The 20,860-nt window shown below is 46.8% G+C and overlaps 1 protein-coding gene and 1 long non-coding RNA gene across 2 annotated transcripts in view; one reads left to right on the top strand and one right to left on the bottom strand.

Moving 5' to 3' along the window:
- The window catches only part of LOC310835303, a 481,690-nt gene that overhangs the window by 130,285 nt on the left and 330,545 nt on the right, over positions 1-20,860 (top strand). The gene's annotated exons all lie outside the window — the stretch shown is intronic.
- Positions 3,083-14,123, bottom strand: DMRT2 (doublesex and mab-3 related transcription factor 2). Its single transcript, XM_083719195.1, has 4 exons — positions 13,836-14,123; positions 10,794-11,313; positions 9,203-9,305; positions 3,083-4,642 (listed from the first exon to the last, which is right to left on the bottom strand). Exons 2-4 carry the CDS (start codon positions 11,268-11,270, stop codon positions 3,594-3,596), a joined length of 1,629 nt encoding a protein of 542 aa, XP_083575321.1. The 5' UTR covers positions 11,271-11,313; positions 13,836-14,123; the 3' UTR covers positions 3,083-3,593.

The following is a 20,860-nucleotide window of genomic DNA, read 5'->3' as shown; positions in this document are numbered from 1 at the left end:
CAATCACTTGCTTGGTTCCCACCCCCTTTTCCAAACTAAACTGTTCTGTTTTTCCTTGAGCCAGCATGATGTAGTGGTTAAGAGTGGTGGACTTGTAATCTGGTGAACCAGGTTCGCTTCCCCACTCCTCCACATGCAGCTGCTGGGTGACCTTGCGCCAGTCACACTTCTATGAAGTCTCACAGCCCCAGTCACCTCACAGAGTGTTTGTGGTGGGGGAGGAAGGGAAAAGGAGATTATTAGCTGCTTTGAGACTCCTTCGGATAGTGATAAAATGGGCTATCAAATCCAAAGTCGTCTTCTTCTTCTTCTTTAATCTGGGATGAGACAACAACTGCAGCGGTTTGTTCCACAATTCTGAGTGAGACACATTGACCGGACTCCTAGAAAATGTTTGTCACACCTCTCCATTCTACTGTGATTCAAACTGGAAAACGAAGGTTTCAGGAGAGAGTTTTTTCCACGTCCAAGAAGTAAAATCAGCACTAGACCATCTACATTGTGTTTCCAGACAACCAGGGTGAAATGCTATGCAAACCCTTCATTTGGAAAATTGATATGTCAAATTCGCAGAAAACATCTTGTGCAGGTACAACAGAAAATGATTATTTGAATGACTGCACCCTGGACAAGGTTTGGAACATATGTTTTGCATAGATGCACCACATACCCATGGTATGTATCTTTCAAGAGAGTAAATGCACAAAACCCAGAGCAATAAATCAACAAGACAATAGCCAGTCAAGGAGCCAAGTTCTGACTCATTTGGGACCATTGACGTATAAATATGAATACCCTGGTCCATTTCTTTCCCTGGGATCATAATGCTGGTTAGGAGCTAGAAGTATAATTCAGCTTTCAATCGTTTTCTTGGAGGGGAGGAGATAATCTAAAAAGAGGTTCAGGGAATTGTCCCAGAATTTGCATTTGCTTTTGTACAAAAATGTTTTTGGAGACAATCAAGAACGTCCTCTGTGGAAGATTAGCATGCCCAATGGTTTGATTTTAACTTTTTTACAAGCACGCATCTTAAGACATATGTCGTTAGGTAGGTGCATGCAAATTATAAACCTACAAATATACAAAACTTCCTACTGTACTCTGCATAATTTTGTCTTACTGAAATATTGAGTCCCTGCAATCTTCACATCAGTAGTATTCACTTCCAACAGTGCCATCCTATGCATATCTACTCAGAAGTCCTGCTAATTTGGGGGGGGGCTTTCCACAAAGAATCCTGGGAACTGCAGTTCACCCCCCACACAGCTATAATTCCTAACACCCTTAGCAAACTACAGATCCCATAATTCTTTGGGGGAAAGTCATGTGTTGTCAATGTATGGTATGTATGCAACTTTTAAAAGGTAAAGGTAAAGGGACCCCTGACCATTAGGTCCAGTTGTGGCCAACTCTGGGGTTGCGGCGCTCATCTTGCTATATTGGCTGAGGGAGCCGGCGTACAGCTTCCAGGTCATGTGGCCAGCATGACTAAGCCTCTTCTGACGAACCAGAGCAGTGCACGGAAACGCCGTTTACCTTCCCGCCGGAGGAGGAGGGATCGAGCAACGGGAGCTCACCCTGTCACGGGGATTCGAACCGCCAACCTTCTGATCGACAAGTCCTAGGCTCTGTGGTTTAACCCACAGCGCCGTAATTGAGTATAGGTTTGTAGAATATGTAGGATGTCCCACTGTAATTTCAAACCCTCTTTTATACACACATTATTTTAACGACTGCTGTTCTTTAGAGAGATATACTGTTCAAAAGTAAGTAATTATCATACCACTCATATGATTTAGTGTTAAATTATGTGCCAAAAAAAATCCAAAGTGTGCTGAAAAATATCCTTCCACAGGATAAAGATGTTTTGTGCACTAGAATATGTCAAGCACACACAGTGTAGCTAAGCAATTTGAGTGTGATCTCATGATCTTCTCATTTGAAAGTACAGAATGCATACTTTGAACCAGGGAAGTTTCTAGGAATGGAGCAAAATTCTCTCTTGAATAGAGTCTCCTACAGAGCTCCATATATCACAGAGGCAGATTTTTTTTGGGGGGGGGAATCTAAACTGCACTCCGGTGAGCAACCAAAAGGATATCCATCATTTGAACCCAGTGCTGAAGCAGCCCATGTCCAGGAGGTAGGGAGTCTTATATAATTACCAAGCTTTGGCCCACAGAAATAGGAAATGTTTCTTCACTGGGTGTGCAAAAATAAATGGGAACCAGGCAGAGGGCCTTCTTGGTGGTGGCGCCCTCCCTGTGGAACGCCCTCCCACCAGATGTCAAAGAGAACAACAACCACCAGACTTTTAGAAGACATCTGAAGGCAGCCCTGTTTAGGGAAGCTTTTAATGTTTGATGTATTACAGTATTTTAATATTTTTTTGGAAGCCGCCCAGAGTGGCTGGGGAAGTCCAGCCAGATGGGTGGAGTATAAATAAATTATTATTTATTATTATTTTATTTTTATTTATTATTATTATTATTACTATTATTATTATTATTATTATTAAATACATTGTCTAACTACCAATCTTGCATGGGCAGAGTTGGAGGGATGGAGTGTGAAATGTCTTGACATACATAGGGACAAACGATGGCAAGTTTTCCCCAATTTATTGCATTACTGCTGGGGAAAGCCAGCTGTACGAGAGGGGTATTAATAATAAAATTAATGATAATGATAATAATAATAATAATAATAATAATAATAATAATAATATTCATTACCCTTGTGTTGAGTAAACCCATATTTACAGGGGGGAAGCACTAGAATTAGTGTTGACTATGCAGATTAAATGGGGATGCAAAAAAACTAGAAACACACAGTAAACTCTGGTGTAAACAAGCCCTGATTCTCTTTCAGGGGATTGCAAATATCAGGTTACACCTAAGATTCTGGAATGAAGCAGAAATAGCTGGTCCCCATTTCTGAAAATATAAAAATCCCAACTCCTGTTTTTATGCCCTTGGATTGTAGCCCAAGCCTTTGCTGTTCCCCACAGGGAAACAGTGGCCATAAATACTTGTGATTTTGGGGAGGGAAAAGGGAACTGGGAAACACACAACACACACAGTTTTTGCTGCAAAACAATTAAATATATTTATTTCCATATGAAAAACATGCATATTTATGTACACTTTAAAATCAACTTTTACATCTAAAATTCTTTTTCATACAAAATTTTGGTGAGATACAGCAACGGCTCAACATTGCAAACGGGCATGGCAGTAATCTTCACATTAAAAACTGTGGGAGTAGCCAACCCAAAAATTGTTTAAGAAAGGGCACCTGCACTTAGAATATATTAACCGTACTGAAGTCAGCTGAGATCCATAGAACAAAAGTTATAATCCTAAGCTCCTTTACTTGGCAATAAAGGCTAACAAAAATCAGTGGAACGTCTTCCAAATTTGTTCCTGGACTTGGGTATCAAGTATCTTGCGACCAAATCCCAAACGTGTTTATACAGGAATAAGTTCCACTCATTTTAAAAGGGACTTCCTTGTACATACAATTAGGATTGTAACCTTAAGTGCAAATACACTACCTTCAGTCGGTTGGCTATCACAGTAGTCTCTCTCTCTCTATTGAGACACATTGGTGACCATTGAAGATGGCCGTTTAAGAATCGATTCGACCGAAAACGACAGGGGTTCATGGGTTGACAGTTTGGTCATGGCTTGTTTAGTCCCCAAAAAGTCTTTTGCATATTTGTCAATGGCAAGCTTGTATTTTTGGTTTTCTTTGATGGTGGACTCTCTGTATTTCTTAGAGGCTTCATCCAATGTTGCTTTTAACTCCGGCCCCGATTTGCTGTGGAGCGTCTGCTGGAAGAGCGAATGGAAAGGACTATACTTGCCGGGGGGCGATGGGTGCTGCTTGCTGCTTTCTTTGCTGATCTTACAGAGCGAGTGTTCCTGTGGGACCAGAGCGTCCTTGTCAGAGATCTGAGAGAAAGTCCTCTTAGGAGGCGAGAAGGCCGACCTGTCACAAGTCACCTGAGGGAGATTCTGGAGTTCATTTTGAGGCGGCTGGATTTCTCTAACATGAGGAAGCAGGAAGGAGGGCTCGCTCTTGGACGACATCAAATCGTGCTCCGAGCTTGGACAGTCCTGACCTTGCGAAGCCTTGGGGTCCCAAATCGCCCCAGGCTTGAGGGACTGGACGGCAGTAGCGTTGAGCAGGCACTGTTGGTAGAGGAGAGCGTCGTTCAGGGGGCCACACTTTGGCCACACCAGGAACCTGGAGGGCAAAGGATACTGCCGGTACGTAGTGGCAACACTGACATTGGACGAAATCAGTTCCATGTTCCCTGAACCTGAATATTGCATTGTTAGATCCAGGCAAGTAGGCAGGAAGCCACAAAACTCCTTATTGGGAGCTTCAACGTGGTTAGGGCTAAAGGCAGTTTTGTAAGTGTTGTATTCAGTCCCATGCACCATGCGGTTAGGCAGGAAAAAGGCCGCCGCTTGGGTCGCTTCCATCATTTCTCTTTCTTTGAACTCCCTCTCAAGCATGATATTCTCCAGTTCTTTATCAGCAAAAGCCCGCCTTTTCCTCATCCTGTCACTCACAGGAGGTGGCAAGGATGAATTCCCTCCAAGGTAGGGATCTGCTGGAATAGGACGGTAACCTGCAGAGAGAGGAAAACAGAAACAAAGATGGAGTCAGTTATCCAAAAAATGTGTTCTTTTTATCAAAGGGTCGAGTAGGATGTTAAAAGAGTTACAAAATTGAAGGAGCCATGGATTTGTTGCTTGGTCACTGGTGCCCTCAGTTCTCACTAAAGTTTTGTACAGCACTTTGAAACATTTGTGACAGTTTACTGCTACCCTTATCAATAGGTGGCTTCATAATTATGAGTCAATGTGAGTGACTCGCTCTTCTTGACATGCTTCCCGAGTACCATCCAAAACAAAACTTGTTAACCTTCCTCCACAATAAGTTGCAGATGCACGATATACCTTTCAAGCGTACTCAAAGGACATTCATTCCATCAAATAATAGAGAGTGACACGGGTGGCGCTGTTGGTTACACCACTGAGCTTAGGACTTGCCGATCAGGTCAGCGGTTCGAATCCCCGCGACGGGGTGAGCTCCCGATGCTCGGTCCCTGCTCCTGCCAACCTAGCAGTTCGAAAGCAGGTCAAAGTGCAAGTAGATAAATAGGTACCACTCCAGCGGGAAGGTAAACGGCATTTCCATGCGCTGCTCTGGTTCGCCAGAAGCGGCTTAGTCATGCTGGCCACATGACCCGGAAGCTGTACGCCAGCTCCCTCGGCCAGTAAAGCGAGATGAGCACCCCAGTCGGCCATGTCAGGGGTTCCTTTACCTTTACCTTACAATTCCAAGCAACTCTTAACAATCTACAGTGCCCAGAATTCTTTGAGGGGTGACATGTCCTTTGAATGTGAAACATGCATGAGCCGCCTTCAGGCCAGAAGTTCATGCATCTCACTAGGGAGGAAAAGATGCATGTTGTTCTTCTGACATTATATAGGAGGTGCAGAAATGGAAAGTGCAAGCAGCCCATGGTTTTGTCATCACCCACACCAATTTTTGCCATGCCCAAAGCCACGCTGCTAACCACACACACACACACACACACTAAGAGAGGTTCTTCACATTCCCATGTTATCATATTGTTTCTGTTTCTTTGTTGAGGGACTTATAATATCATCACCAAAGATATCTATACCTAATAGCTGATGCATTTCTATTTTCTAAAGGTGAATCACTATTTGCACAGAGATGGTAGAAAAAAGTCCAAGGGGTACTAGGAGAGAAGAGAAAGAAAGTTAAGACAAATAAGGGAAAGGAATTCAAGGAAGATTTTTCTCTTGGGGAGACAGTATGTTAGAGAGTGAGTGAATACTGAGCCAAAAAGAAAACCACTGGAGGCAGATAAAAAGAATCTATATCTATACACATCCATACAGACCTAGGATTGTAGTCTAATCTGGAAGCGTAAACTAAGTCTAATAACCTTTACTTTCCCAATCTTCCAACATTAGATTAATATTCTTCCACTCATACAGCAGGACTTCCTCTGCTCTCTTCCAGAATCCCCCAAATCAGCTCCACAAAGTCCTCCAACCTCTGGAGCAGATTGGGGGAGTTCGGGGGCTACAAAGGGGAGGGGAGGAAGATAAAGTCCCACTCCATGAGCAGAAGTCCACTCTGCTCGCCCACAGACACTGCTGAAGTTCACCAACTGTCTTCATGATCTCCCTTCTCTAAGTGGCTTGATTATTACCATATTTTTCGCTCTATAAGACACACATTTTCCCCTCCAAAAATTAAGGGGAAATGTGTGTGCGTCTTATGAAGCGAATGCAGACTCCTTGGCTTCAGCGATAGCAACGCGAAGCCTCTGAAGCGCAGTGGGAGCGCTCCCACCGTGCTCCGGAGGCTTCGCATTGCCTTCACTGAAGCCTGGAGAGTGAGAGGGGTGCGCACCAACCCCTGTTGCTCTCCAGGCTTCAAGGATAGCCACCTGAAGCCTCCGGAGCGCAGCGGGAGCTCCCGCTGCGCTCCGGAGGCTTCGGGTTCCTTTCGCTGAAGGGTAGGTGCCCCTTCAGCTAAGGCGCAGCACCCCTTCAGCTAAACGGGAGGAGAAATGGAAGGGGCTCCGTTTCTCCTGCTGCTTCGCTGAAGGGGCACTGCACAGAGAGGGGGAGATTTTTTCCCCCTTGTTCTCCCCCTATAAAGCAAGGTGCATCCTATGGTCGGGCGCGTCCTATAGAGCAAAAAATATGGTAATTGCAGACGTTATTCAAAAAACTCGAGATTCCAATACAGTGGTACCTCAGGTTACATACGCTTCAGGTTACAGAGGCCCCATTAGCTAAAGTGGTGCTTCAGGTTAAGTTTCAGGTTAAGCACAGACCTCCGGAACGAATTAAGTACTTAACCCGAGGTACCACTGTACAAGAAAAGATATGATGAGTTATCCAAGCCATTTTCAGTAATTGGCATTGGCCTGCAAAAAAAAACAGAGCCCCTTCAGTTAAGAATTTGCGTTGTTCTTTTTTCTAATGGCACATAACCTCAGAGCTGCATTTAAAAACTATGAAAGCTAAATGCATTTGCTGCCGGCTTTTAAAGATTCGACAGCATCTTAACAATTTATATTAAACTGGTCTGGGAGCAGGAAGTGATCGTATTTATTTTGCCCTTGGGGTGCTTCCATATGGCAGTTTGTTGCGGGATGGGTGCTCCTCATGCATGGACATTTTCTTCATTGTCCACACAACACCATTGGCATCAGAGCAACAGCCTGCTGTTTTTCTCCATTTAAAGCCAGTTTTACCCATTCTGGGGAAAAATCCAATAATATAATAATACTGGATTTTTATTTTTTTATTTTTAGTTCTGATCTAAAAAATCCAGTATTGTTAATTTTTTAACGCCTGTCGCTACTTACCTGTTTGCAGTATCTGAATGAGTTGTTTATAGTATTAAGCCACTATCTGGGAGGGCTTTTAGTGTAACCCATATATATTTTACTGTGCATCCTAAAATTCTTGACTGCTCACAAAATATTCACTGTGTTGAACAGGAGATGAGCAGCCCCGTTCTATGCCTATTCATCCCTCCAAAAATGAACTCCATTGAGTTCAGTGGCATTTATTCCCAAGTATTTCGGCCGGGACGTGGAAGCCGGGGCCCTGCAGTTGCTGCCAGGCTCCCCTCATCCCCAGCCAGCATGCTCAGTGGTCGGGGATGATGATAGCTGCATTCCCACAACTTATGGAGAGCTAACAGTTCTCCATCCTTGACTTAAGGCAAATACATACATACATACATACATACAGTGGTATCTCGGGTTACATACGCTTCAGGTTACATACGCTTCAGGTTACAGACTCTGCTAACCCAGAAATAGTACTTCAGGTTAAGAACTTTGCTTCAGGATGAGAACAGAAATTGTGCTCCGGCGGCACAGCAGCAGCAGGAGGCCCCATTAGCTAAAGTGGTGCTTCAGGTTAAGAACAGTTTCAGGTTAAGTACGGACCTCTGGAACGAATTAAGTACTTAACCCGAGGTACCACTGTACATACATAGCCCAGTCCTTTGTTTCTATATCCACAGGTAAGTCCTATGAAGTCCAGCAGAACTTGCTCCCAAATAAATGTGCACAGGAATGTTACTGTACGTTGTAAGGTTGCAGTGGAAATGAAGCAAAATCAAAAGCAGCTTTTTTGTCATTGACTTGGACAGGAATTGGTTTGCATCACCAATGTCTGCCATACAAGAAAAGACATTCAGTCTAAATCCACAGATTAGTAAAATGTGCATCACTTTTTTAAAAATATATATATATGTACTGATGGGCTCGTTTCCCAATACCTGAGCTTGTTTTGAAATCATTAAATATAACTAATCATTTAGAGGAAAAACAAAACTTCAAATATTGTCACAGTGTATTAATTTTCATATTATACTAGTTTAGCTTTTGTTTCTATTTTAAAATTTGGAATGTTTGTTAAAGATACAGTTTCCCCAGATAATAAATCCTTGGTTGGTTGGTTTTTCAAAAACAAAGGATCTCTTACATTCAAATTCTCAAAATACTTTCCCTAATCAGACAATCAACAGACCAAAATCAAGTAGAAGGTGGTAGAATTAAAATGCATGACATATTTTAAAGTGATGGCTTGGTGGTGGGGGTCAGGAATTAGCTTACTGAGCCATCATTGCTGTTAATTAAAAGTTGTTTGTGCCAAGTATTTGTTTTCTTTTGTTTTTCCTCAGTATTTTCTGCATTTCCATGTTAGTGTTAACATTTGTTTAGCTCCTCAACCAACCACTAAGTGACCTACATGATTCTTTCCAGCAGAATATAACGCATTTATGAATATTATCCTCGGCTGATTCCAGTTCCTTCTGTGCTCATGATGCAGTCATCTACAAATTGCCATACAAGCAGCATCTATTGGGTGTTTTGGTTTTTTTACATGCATGGCCATGATCCCACACTGAATCTCTTCTGCTTGAGGACACTGAAATCAGTGGGCTTTAGTGAATCTGACTCTGTGTTGAGTTAGCTGTTACAATTGGGTTTCTTCGTCTACCTTCCTGAAATCTTCTATATTCAAGTTAATAAAGGGAAATGCAAAGGATCAACATTTCAGTAACAATAACCAAGACATTTAAAAACTGAAAAGTTCAAAGTGCTGAAGTGTATTACCTTCTAAGATGCTTTTTGCCAGCAAACTGGGTGTCCGTACTTGCCTCTGATAGACTGCCTTGCGCTCAAAGTTGGCCTGTTTCCCTGTAAGCCCCTTCTTATCCTAGTAAAAATGGGGGGGAAATGAAGTTTTAAAATCACCAGCTCCACAGATTATTTCTTACCCCCCAATGAATGCCTGTTGTACTCTTTTTAAAATTGTGATATGAAAAAATAAGAAAACAACTTTTCCAAATTCATAAATTAGGGTTCGTTAATAATAATATTCGTGAGAATAATTGGCCCTGATTTGTATGAGCATTCATCAACACTTATGCAGGCTCTAAACACATTATTTAGAAAGAAGGGACTTTCAAGTCAAAGTGTTTAGGGCCCAGGTGTCAAGCTATGACTCTAAGCATAGCTTAGCACTCAGCTTCTGAAGAAGAGCGAGGACAAATTATCTACCCAGGGTCATGCATACAGCATATTCTCCTCTCCCCGCTTACTCAGAAGTGTACAAGTGCAGCTACTGCTCAATAAATATACATGGGATTGCAACCTTAAACATCAGCTGCTGACAGGAAAAAAATAAGTGTGTTTAGCTCTGCAAATGAAATAACATTAAAGACAGCTGAATTTGTCAGGGAAATGTTGAATGTGTTCAAATTCAGGATGTTCCAGAACAGACCAGGGGGGCAAGGGAAAATGAATACTTCATTCTTGAAAATTTACAACGGGGGGGGGGGCTAATTGTGCATGATTCATCACTTCCAAAAAAAATCTCATGGCAGGCTTCATTTTGTTAAACACTGACTGACAAAGATCTGACAGAGATTAACGTTGCTAGATCGAAAATCAAAGTGACTCTACATTTGATTGAGATATTCTGCGTATAGGAGGGTGTTTTAAGAAAAGTGCTCAAGTTCCTGAGGAGCAAGCTAAAAACAATGTTAACCGGGAAAATGTCGACTGTAAAATGGATTTTACAGTCTGGATTCGTTTGGCAACAAACCCAGATTCTACGGTCTGGATTCGCTTGGCAAAGGAATTGTGCCTATCGCGCCTTTAATCGAATCATCTCTGAAGGCTGGAAAATCCTCGCAGGCAAGGCAGAGGTGCGTAGCAGCAGGGAGGGCTCGTCGCTCAAGTCCTAGTGCCCGGAGTGAATTCGCATCAGCCAGGCCGGACAGACCTGGTCAATGTGGGACCCAGATGCGCATTAAGTAGACCCCGGTCCTGCCACCTTAAGGCCAGAGTGAGTCTCCAATTAAATGCCAAACACACAACCCCCACCCGCCCTATAGACCGGTTGGCTTGGAAGTGACATTTCCTTGCTTTCGAGAAGGGCGAAGATCCACGGCAGGAAATGGAATTATTTCTGAGCAAAGGCCATTTAGATCGCAGCTTGCAATAGCGCTTAGCAGTTTGCATCGCCCTGAAAGCGAGGCATCCCCTTCATTCCACCTGGTTGCCTTTGTAGGGGAGAGAAAGAAACGGGGGGAGAAGGGGGTATTTGCGGAGCTCCCCCCGCCCTTTGCAAAGCAGAAAAGCAGCGGGACATAAGGCTGGGGGAAGAGCTCTCCGCGGGATCCCCGGGCCAGGCGCTCACCTCGGTGGCCTGCTGCCGGCGCAGCGCCACTTGCGCGGCCATGACGCGCTGCCTCTCCACCACCAGCAAGCAGTTGGCGCACTGGCAGTCCCGCCAGCGGCAGAAGCGCTTGTGGCCCTTGAGGCACGACACCACGCCGTGGTTGCGGCAGCGCGCGCACTTGGGCGTCCGGCTCAGCTTGCGCGCAGGCGGCTCCCCGGAAACCGCCGCCTCGACGGGCGGCTGCGTGCGGGGCGGCGGAGGCGGCGGAGGCAAAAGAACGCGCCCGCCCGCTCCTTCGTCTTCCTCGCGGTCGTCGTCGTCCTCTTCGTCGCCATCCTCCTCTTCCTCCTCTTCTTCGTCAGCTTCGTCGTCTTCGACAGCCTCCAGTCGAGGGCCAGGCGGCAGCGGCGGCTCCATCCCGTCCGCGTCTTCCAGGCTCTCCACGTCGATTTCCCAGACGTCTCCGCCGCGGGGAACTGGCGTCCCCTCAGCCATGGCTCCCGCCGCGCGGCTCCCGCCTGCTCCTCCAGCTCGCTCACTGCAAGACAGAGATAGACAGATCGATCTTTGGATTAGGCGCGCAAGAAGGAGAATCGCATTTGCGCCCGCGGCCCTCCGTCGCCCGCTAGCCTAAGAGACACTGACTGACTGTCAAGTCTCGCCGAAGTTCGGAGGGGTTTACTTTCGAGTAAGTGTGTGGTTCGGAGAAAAGACCCGAGAGGGTTTTTCTGGCCTCCTAACCTGCGCTCAGGCGCCCAAATGTGCGATCCAGCGCTCGCTCAACTCGCTCTCGCCATCTCCCAGCGCTCAACACATTTCCTCACTGGAAGCGTTATTTTCCCACCCCGCAAAATTCCGGCTCATAGGCCAAGCGGGATTTCTGGCCCGACGTGCGTGCTTCTGGGGGTCCCACGGCGGGCACCTCCGCCAGCACGTAATGGGGACTCGCTCCTCCTGCCCCAGCGGGAGAGGGGGGACCGCATCACCACGGGGATCTCGTGGTGACGCCTGCTCCTTGCGCGCCTTTGGGGCAAGAGGAAGAAACGGCGCGCTTGGGCGCCGCAACGCGAAACCCACCAGAAATCTCCTTGGTGGCTGCCCCCTTGCTAGTCTGTCCCCAAACGCCCGAGCGGGCTCTCCCTCTCGCCACAAGCCCACCTGGACGAGGCAGCGCTTAGAAAGAGAAACTGACGGGATGTCGCTCACCTGTGACAGGGGACACTTTTGTCCAAAGGCCTTACATAAGCTTAGCGCGCGCGCGCACCGCAAAAAGGGTAACAAGCTGTAACAAGCTGCCCCCCCCCAACAAAAGGCCTGTCCCCCTGACAAAAATCCTGGCTACGCCCATGAACAAAGGCGATGTGTTCGCTTCTCCAGGGATCGGTTTCTTTCTCCAGGAATTCTTTCCTGCCCGGTCTCTGCTCAAGGCGCAAGAGCCCTTCGTAGGCACGCGTCCCAAAGCAGTTTGGGCCAGTGTGTGGGCGCTTGGCCTCTGAGCATGTGAAGGCTGCCTAGGTATTAAACTACATGCGAGCAGCCTTTTTTCGCCACTGCACGCGCCTCCTCGGATTAAAAGCAAGACTCGATTGTGTGATTTTACTTGGCACGCACCGTTTCTCTTAACACAGTGCTTTGTCGAAAAACCCTGCAAAATAGGACGCTTTTGGAAGCTTTTAATGTGTGTGCGTGTTACACTGTGTATATTATATATCACTCCTGTTCAAGTAAAGATGATCATCCTGCCACGCTTTTTAAAACACTGAAAATAATTGAATTTCATGTATTGTTTCCCTTGTTAGAGGCCAGTCTACTCGGAATAAAAACCATCTTCCGCTGCCTTTTCAAGGATGAAACTCTGGGAAAGTAGCAGCCGTCCCACTTGCAGTTCCTCCGAAAGACGCACACTGGTGTCCTGATTTGAGCTTGGAGACTGCTGGGGACTCCAGCTGCCAAGCTAAACACAATTTGTTAATTCTGAAAATCCCGTTGATTTACTGGATTTCCTAGTGCGCCACGTTAGCTGGATATAAATGCAATTAAAATAAATGCAAATCGGTGATTTGTAGATTGGTGGGTACCTTTCCCCTCTAGTCCCAATCCCATTTTATTCAGTATCTATTTGTTGGCATCCGTCTGTCTCCAGAGACAATTGAAGTCAACTCACACTGTCGCAGAGTATGGTATGGCGAGAAGGAATGCTAGCTGGAAAAGGAACGCACCGATCTACAAATCACTGAAACGTTTACTTTGCCCAGCGTACACTAGCATAAAACTGTGTTCATTGTTAAGAGTATATTTCACGGTACAGAACTGCGTGGACCAGAAATTTGTCGTGTGTTTTGGTCTTGCTGTCCAAACACAGAGAACCTTGCAGGTTTGGGAAGACATTTTTTTCCAAATTAAGGCAGGATAGATTCCCCCCCCCCAAAAAAAAAAAAACACCAGCAATCGCTGAACGAATCTACACCCTTCTATTTTCCAGCATGAAAGGACAGCGGCTTATTCCACTCAGCGCTGCGCAGGTGGAAAATGGCCATCTCAGGATGCTACAAAATACCCTCACCTCCTGTGGCCTTTGACACGCTCGAGACTCATACAAAAGTGACACTTCCCGGTGTATTTTGGACTGGAGCCTTGCATGCGTGCAGATCCCAAAACCGGGTGGGGGGGGAGAGACTTGGAATTTTGTAAATCCGAGTCAACTCACCCAGGCCTTATTTCCAAAAATCAAATTAGGGGGTGGGCTGTCGCTGCGTCTAGCAAGGAAAAGTTATTCCCGATCAAGGAGAACGCGCGCTCTGTTTTATTCCTTTTGCCACCTTCCCAATGCACGCCACGACAAGCGGTTCCAGAAGAGCAAATTTCCACAGGTGCTCCAGGAAGAGGCAGAGTGAGCTAGAGAGGAGAAAAGGCTGCTGCTGAGCGTTATTACCATCAAAATGTTAAGAACCAGCCACGGTAGCGAGTAGCCACGCGTCTGGGGAAACTCTGGCTGTCTGGCTCCCTGTGCGCCAGCGAGCAAGGGCGCACCCAAACGCGCGGCTCCCCCTTGCCACTCACCCAAGCGACGCGTCCCGGCCACGGCACCCAGTTCCGCCGATGCTGAGCTGCCTTGGGCGCGCGCGGAGAAGAAAGCCTCGTCAAAGCGCCGCCAGCTTCATCCCTCCAGGCAGCCTGCGCGCCAGACAGGTCTCCGCAGCTGCGATCTCAAGAACCGGCTGAGAAGGGGCGCCCGATCTCCCTGCGGAGGAAGAGGGAGGATGAGGCCCGGGGACGGGTCTGCCAGGCTCTCCTGGCCACGAGCCGCGATGCGCGCAGCTGCTCCGCGGCCCTCTGCGCTGGCTGTGCGCGCGCCTCTCCCGCTGCCCGGTGTTATCCGTCCCAGGGCCCAGGACGCCCGGACACCCCATTGGTGGGTTGTCAGGCCGTGCGCTCCCTGATTGGCTATCCGGGAATTCAAATAGCTCCTCCTCCTCCTCCTCCTCAGCTGCCCGCCCCTCCTGCTGTTTTTTTCCAGCTCGCCCGCAGCAGTTTTCTTTTCTCCTCATTGCAGGGACACCTTTTATTTACCACCAGCAGCCAAGGAGTTGTGCGTGAAAGACACTGTTTGCGACTAAGGTCTGGAATATCATATCATGATATCATATCATATCATATTATATCATATGTATCATACCACACACGCATGCTAACGAGAGGCTTGAGATGCGGGATTGAGGAGGTGAGCGTTCTTTTCAGAGGCCAAAAAGGAGCGAGGAGGACAGGCGCGAATATCTTCCAGAACTTATAAAAGCCGCAGGGAGAATCCCTTACTGCAGCTCTGAGGTCGTAAGAATAAAACGAAATCTCAGGAATCCGAAAACAGTTTACAACCTCTGCAGCTAATGAGGATTTTTTTTCCTTCTCAGATGCTAACGATTAATTTATATATTTAAAAAAAAAAAATCCAGGCACCTGAACAAATAATATTATATTCCCAGGGTTCATAAATAATTTTCGCTTAAAAAAAAAATCAACGGCAACAGTGGGTTTGATCGGGATTGCTTGCCAGTTAAATCCGGCGAACAAGTTCGTCCCGATCCAAGTTCCATTGGTCTCGGTGGGAACTAAGAGCAGTTAAGGGACAGTGAAATTCTGTGCAGAGGTGCCAACTTGAATGAAATATTGGGGTGGGGCAAGCCCTGCCCCGCATAATCGATCACAAGACAAGACGCGCGCACACTATTTGAATGACAATGCCCATCAAATGGGGGGGCTCGGCCCCCTCAAATATTTTAGAGGGGGCTGAAGAGACCTCGGTCCCTAGGAGTTGGCTCCTACGGTCCCATGCAAGCTTACTCAGAAGGAAATCTTGTTGTATTAAACTGGACTTACTCCCAGGTAAGTGTGCATATGATGGCGCTATTAGTCTGGATCCAACCCAATATTTCCTACGGTGAAAATAAAAGTGAAATGTTTATTCTGTTTCCATTTTCTCCTTAGTTTGGTTTTGGTTTTTATTTTCCTTTAGAAAACGAAGACTGTAACTCTCCCTGGTGCATTAATTTTTCTTTTCGAACGTAATTTATTTCCCACAAGTGGAAGAAACACTTGAAAGAAAAAGGCCTTGTTTATTCTGAAATTATGAAAACAAAGAAAGAGTTTGCGTCAAATGGAGTATTTAGATTAAATCAACATCGCCACTAGTTGTCGGTACAAATTATATATACAACGGTTTTATAACAAAATAGAATAATGTTTTCTATCAGCAAAATCATGACCTATGTTCAGAGACAGCTTTATACACAAAACACATAACTTATGTTTATACTATTTATATATCTATATCTTTTGCAGGGTCATATATACATACAAACAAACGCCAGGAAAACTGCCTAATCTTCGTCGCTTGACTAAACTTTCTAGTTTAGGGAACAAATGCTCTCGGGTTAGCATTTTAATAGCACAGGTTGTCCCCGTGTGTGAATATTTATATGCCTGTAGAGTTTTACATATACTTCCCCCCCCCCCTTTCTGTTAACAGTAACAACAGAAAGACAAGGTGTGTTTAAACCCACCCACCCCTTATAAAACACTCATATATTCTTTGTCACAATCTGTTCTTGGACCAGTGAAAGTCGGTCTTTAAAAACCTTCTGGAAAGCGGACAATCCATCACCCCAGATGTTCATTGTCTTTATCCTTTGGCCGAGACAACGGTTTATTTAATAAATCAGTATTAGCTGTGTGTTTGTTTGTATTCACAGAACGGGTCCAAATTAAGACTAACGATAGTTGTCCACTAAGGACAGTTCTCAAGGCAAGAAATGAGTGTAAAAAAATAAATAAAAGCATAGCAAACACTCCTGGTCCCTGAAAGACATGGGTATTATCCAGTTGCTGCTGTTTTTCTGGTGGAAATGAAATGGAAGTGATTTTTCTCTCTCTGAGTGATTGCAATGGAAAGAGCTACCGATGCTACCGATATTTTATTACAGTGGTACCTTGGGTTAAGTACTTAATTCGTTCCGGATGTCCGTACTTAACCTGAAACTGTTCTTAACCTGAAGCACCACTTTAGCTAATGGGGCCTCCTGCTGCTGCTGTGCCGCCGGAGCACAATTTCTGTTCTCATCCTGAAGCAAAGTTCTTAACCTGAAGCAATATTTCTGGGTTAGCGGAGTCTGTAACCTGAAGCGTATGTAACCTGAAGCGTATGTAACCAGAGGTACGCCAAAGCAGGATTACCAAGAATATTTCCCCCCCAGTGATAGAACTAGGAATGCCAATCTGACCGCACCATCCTTTTTGTTAAATGGCTCTCGTCCGCTTTCAAGCAACGCCGGTCATATTTGCCACGCATCATTGAGGCAAAAAAGGGGGGGGGTTCAGCATCATGTGTGAAAAGAGTCACCTGCAGCCCAACCCAAAGCATGGCTATTCAGAGGCAAATCCCACGGAGATTATTCCACCAGTAGAGATGCATAGGTTTGAAACCAGAGAGTGGCTGCTGAAAGCGTGCCCGATATTCGCAAGAGATATTCGCAAGTGTGTCTCCTGCGCATAAAACTTCAGCCAGGGTAGCAAGGAGGCTGCCACAAAAAGTCCCTGGATTTACTGGCTAAAATAAATTACTCCCCTTGGGATCATCTCTTTGCCTAGTGGCCATCTCAGAAAAAATAAAGTTCTGATAGCAATGGCCAAATATCATGGAAAGCAATAACAAGCGCAACATGAGAAAGAAGGACCAGACAGAAATTTCACTAGAGGAACGGAGGGGGACTGATACGGGTGAATTATTACAGGGGAAGTCTTCCTGTGCGGCCGTTCTCACCTATCTGTAGGTATGACGTCGACCGGGGGAAATGACGTCACAGCCAGCCTACCCCCTCTTGCAGAAGGAGAATGCGTTGCCCCCGATCCTGTCTACTAGAAGGGGCATCCACGCATCCACCTTTCAGGACATGTGGGTTTTCCACGCTTGGAAGGAAGAGCGCTTGTTTCCTCGTGAGTCTCCCTCCTCCCTAGTAAATACCCTCAGGCTTTGCCTGGAGAAACTGCGCGCCTTTGAGCCAGGCTGTCAAGATGCGCCCATGGTCAGGATGCCGCTCCTTTGGATTTCGCTGTTTCATCGCAAGAAAGGTCGAGGCTGCGGCGGGGAGAGGGGCGTCGTCCTCTTTCCCCCAAAGTTCTTTCTTATTCCTCTATCCTTTTCCCAAACCGCCTCTCGCCCCCACTGGTTTCGTAAACGATTTAAAGGAACAACAAGAAACAAGGTTGGAGGGTTCTGTGTAACCCAAAACGAGTCTGCAAGACAAAAGTGAGCAGGGACTGGGGGGGGGAGGGGGACTCCCAGCGTTGTTCCATAAATACAAAACAAACACAATAAAAAGGTGAGCGATCCTCGACTGCGATTGACTTTAAATACTTGTTATCTAGAGTGAAAACAATTCCCGTCCGTGGGCGTTTGTGTACTATAAACGCCTCGCCCGGAGGGACGCAGGATCCGAAGGAAGCAGCAACAGCCACGGATGATGAGATCAACCTCGGATTCGGACTGGACAGTTTTATTTCCGGATAATGCATGAGCGGGGGGGGGGGAAGGCTGCGGGATCTGTTCCGGCTACCCATCCGATCCGCCGATTCGTCTTTAAAATGCCTGAAAGCAGCAAGCTTTTGGGTTGCACAGAAGTCCTCGTCAGGCCCAAGAAGGGCTTGAGACTGAAGTAGAAAATCCCTCACACATCTCTAGTAAGTCCTGGAAGGCTGTCCGCGCTTTCACTCTACCTCCCCAATATCCACCCTGCTTCCTCCTGATTCTGCAGAGAGAGCCAAGTTATTTCAAATCCATCAATCAGTCAGAAACTGGAATTTACGGAGATTGCGACAGAGCAACTGCAATACTTTATGGGGAAATCAGCGGGACGCGTCCGGGGTAGCCAATGTCTGTGAGCGCGCGGGCGTGCGTGTGAACGTGTGTTTTAGACTCACAAATGCTCTAAGAGCAAAAAAAGAAAGAAAGGGAGGGATGCTTTTGATCCTGAATAAGAGGGGAAACCGTTCCCAATCGAAGCTCTGAAAACGACTCAGCGTCCTCTGGAAACTATCTTTCAAAATCGTTTCCGCACCCCTAATTTCTACTAGCAGGGAACAAATCCCACTCCGAATTTAAGAGGGGTTACTTTTGCCACTCGGCTACCAACCAACTGGCCCCTCACCCCCATGGGCCAGTCCTCCGGAGAAAGAGGGAAGGGTCCATTGCGATCCTGAACGAGGCCTGCTGTGAGCGCAGCGCTATCGGTTCCACGGAGTCCCGACGCAGTTAGCAAGCCTGACACGCAAATCCCTGTTCAGACGTGGAACGGAACCAAGGGGTAAAAACTGGGCTTCTCCATTTCAGAGTGCTGGATCCCGCTTATACAAACCAGACTGCAGGGCAGATGGGTATCCAAATTCCTTTCCCGTGAAACACCTGGGGGTTTTCGGTGAAAAAGCATGCCAAAAGGCATCGGTTTATATTTGCACCTTCGGCCTGAAGCGAAATAGTCCCGGAAAAACGTCACCACTTGATTCTGCCACAGGCATATAAACGGGGTCTAAGAGCCTCGAGGTGGGCGAATCGTTGCTCAACATTGGCATGGGGGGCCAGGGGGCAGCTGTCCTCCTAAATCAAGCAAATAAATAATAATACTTAACTAACTGACCAACTGTGTCGCAGATAACTCGATTCTGCCTCCCCAACCCACTCACCCCCCAAAAAGAACACATCTTGGCTACACCCATGTTGCTCAGCCTGTGCTTGAAGATTCCTACAGATTACAGATATTAACGTTTTATATCAATTGACTTGGATGTAAATATTGATAGACAAGCGAGAAATGAAACTGTACGGTCAGTTTCCTGTACGGATGGAGTCTGAAGAGGCGCCTGCCTGGGGAACGCAAGCAAATTCCACCTTGAACTCATCTGCTTAGCAAAATGTGCCACTTTCCTTCTGGCTCTTTAAACTCCACGGCTGCAGCAAGCCCCGCCCACAAACTCACCTGGCGAGCAGGAGGGAGGAAATTACTGTTAAGCGAAGTCCAGGGTGTGGCTGTCGGATAGAAAGCCCACGGTTGCCTTCAAGGCTGGAATCAGCATTCTGCATCTGGCATCCCTGGGGAGCTGGTACGGGGCCTCATCCAGGGCTGACCAGCGTTAGACAGGGTGATCTGACCATTATTCAGTTTATTGTTTTCTTTCCATTTTCATAAGGTGTAACCTAGTACTTTCTGGGGACGCGGGTGGCACTGTGGGTTAAACCACAGAGCCTAGGACTTGCCGATCAGAAGTTTGGCGGTTCGAATCCCCGCGACGGGGTGAGCTCCCGTTGCTTGGTCCCTGCTCCTGCCAACCTATCAGTTCAAAAGCACATCAAAGTGCAAGTAGATAAATAGGTACCGCTCCGGCGGGAAGGTAAACAGCGTTTCTGTGCGCTGCTCTGGTTTCATCAGAAGCGGCTTAGTCATGCTGGCCACATGACCTGGAAGCTGTATGCCGGCTCCCTAGGCCAGTAAAGCGAGATGAGCGTCGCAACCACAGAGTCGGTCACGACTGGACCTCATGGTCAGGGGTCCCTTTACCTTTATCACTTTCTGATTCTTACTGTTTGCCTCGGTTTATTTATTTCTTGCATTTGTATCCCACCTTTCATCCAAGCTGCTCCTAGGTGGCCTCCATGGTTCTATTCCTCCCCGCTTCATCCTCACAACGCTGTGAGGTAGGTTAGACTGTGGCTCCACCCACGATCACCCAGTGAGTTTCATGACTGCACATGGATTTGAGAAAGACCTTGCATGAAGAACCTGAGGTCCAGGTTGGTTCGTGTGGGGATGGGAAGTCATTGAGGTATTGCGGGATAGCCTCCCTCTCCCCCCATTTGAAACCCCATCGATAACGTTGGCCCTATGGAATCCCAGGGTTCTTCTTGAACCTCTGACCTCACCAGGAGAAACAAAGGCCAGCTTAAGAAGGCTTAAATGCGGAGCATGGGAGGCCATCGTTTCTAAGCAAAGCAGCAGCAAATGGTTATATAGTGTGTTTGGGAAAGAGAGGGACTCCTCAAAGATAAAAGAGTTGCATCCCTTTTAAAAAGGCCCAGTGGGAAAACACCACTTAAAAAACGTTGACCCCGGCGTGTTATTGTCCCGGCCTGTAAAGAGTGGTGCAGAGATGACCTGCTGCACATTGATTTAACATGTGGCAAGATTGGCAGGGCTGCAGGTGCAAGAGCTGCTGCTGCTGCTGTCCCCATCTTCAGCTGGCCTCCCCACCCCCAGCCACCTTCCCTTTCCCTGGAAAATTTATTAGCGAGGTTAACTAAACGGCAACCCCGGGTGCAATTTCCAGAGGAAGAATGCTTTGATCCTGTCCTCTCTTCTCGCTGTGGGAAGGAGATTACATTGCCAAACGCCGACGTTCCCCCCGCCGCTTGTTTTGGCAGAGATGTTGCCAGTTAATCTGAAACAAACCTTTCCCAGTTCCTCGAACCCCAAGGCCTCCCTTTGACGGCTGCCTCTTGCTTCTCTCTCATGATGGGGTTCCTTTGCTTCCTGAGCCAGGTGGGG

This window comes from Podarcis gaigeae, assembly GCF_964106915.1.
Source record: "Podarcis gaigeae genome assembly, chromosome: 17".
NCBI lineage: Eukaryota > Metazoa > Chordata > Lepidosauria > Squamata > Lacertidae > Podarcis > Podarcis gaigeae.
The sequence above is the reverse complement of the archived record's forward strand: the minus strand, read 5'-3'. Positions and strand labels throughout refer to the sequence as shown.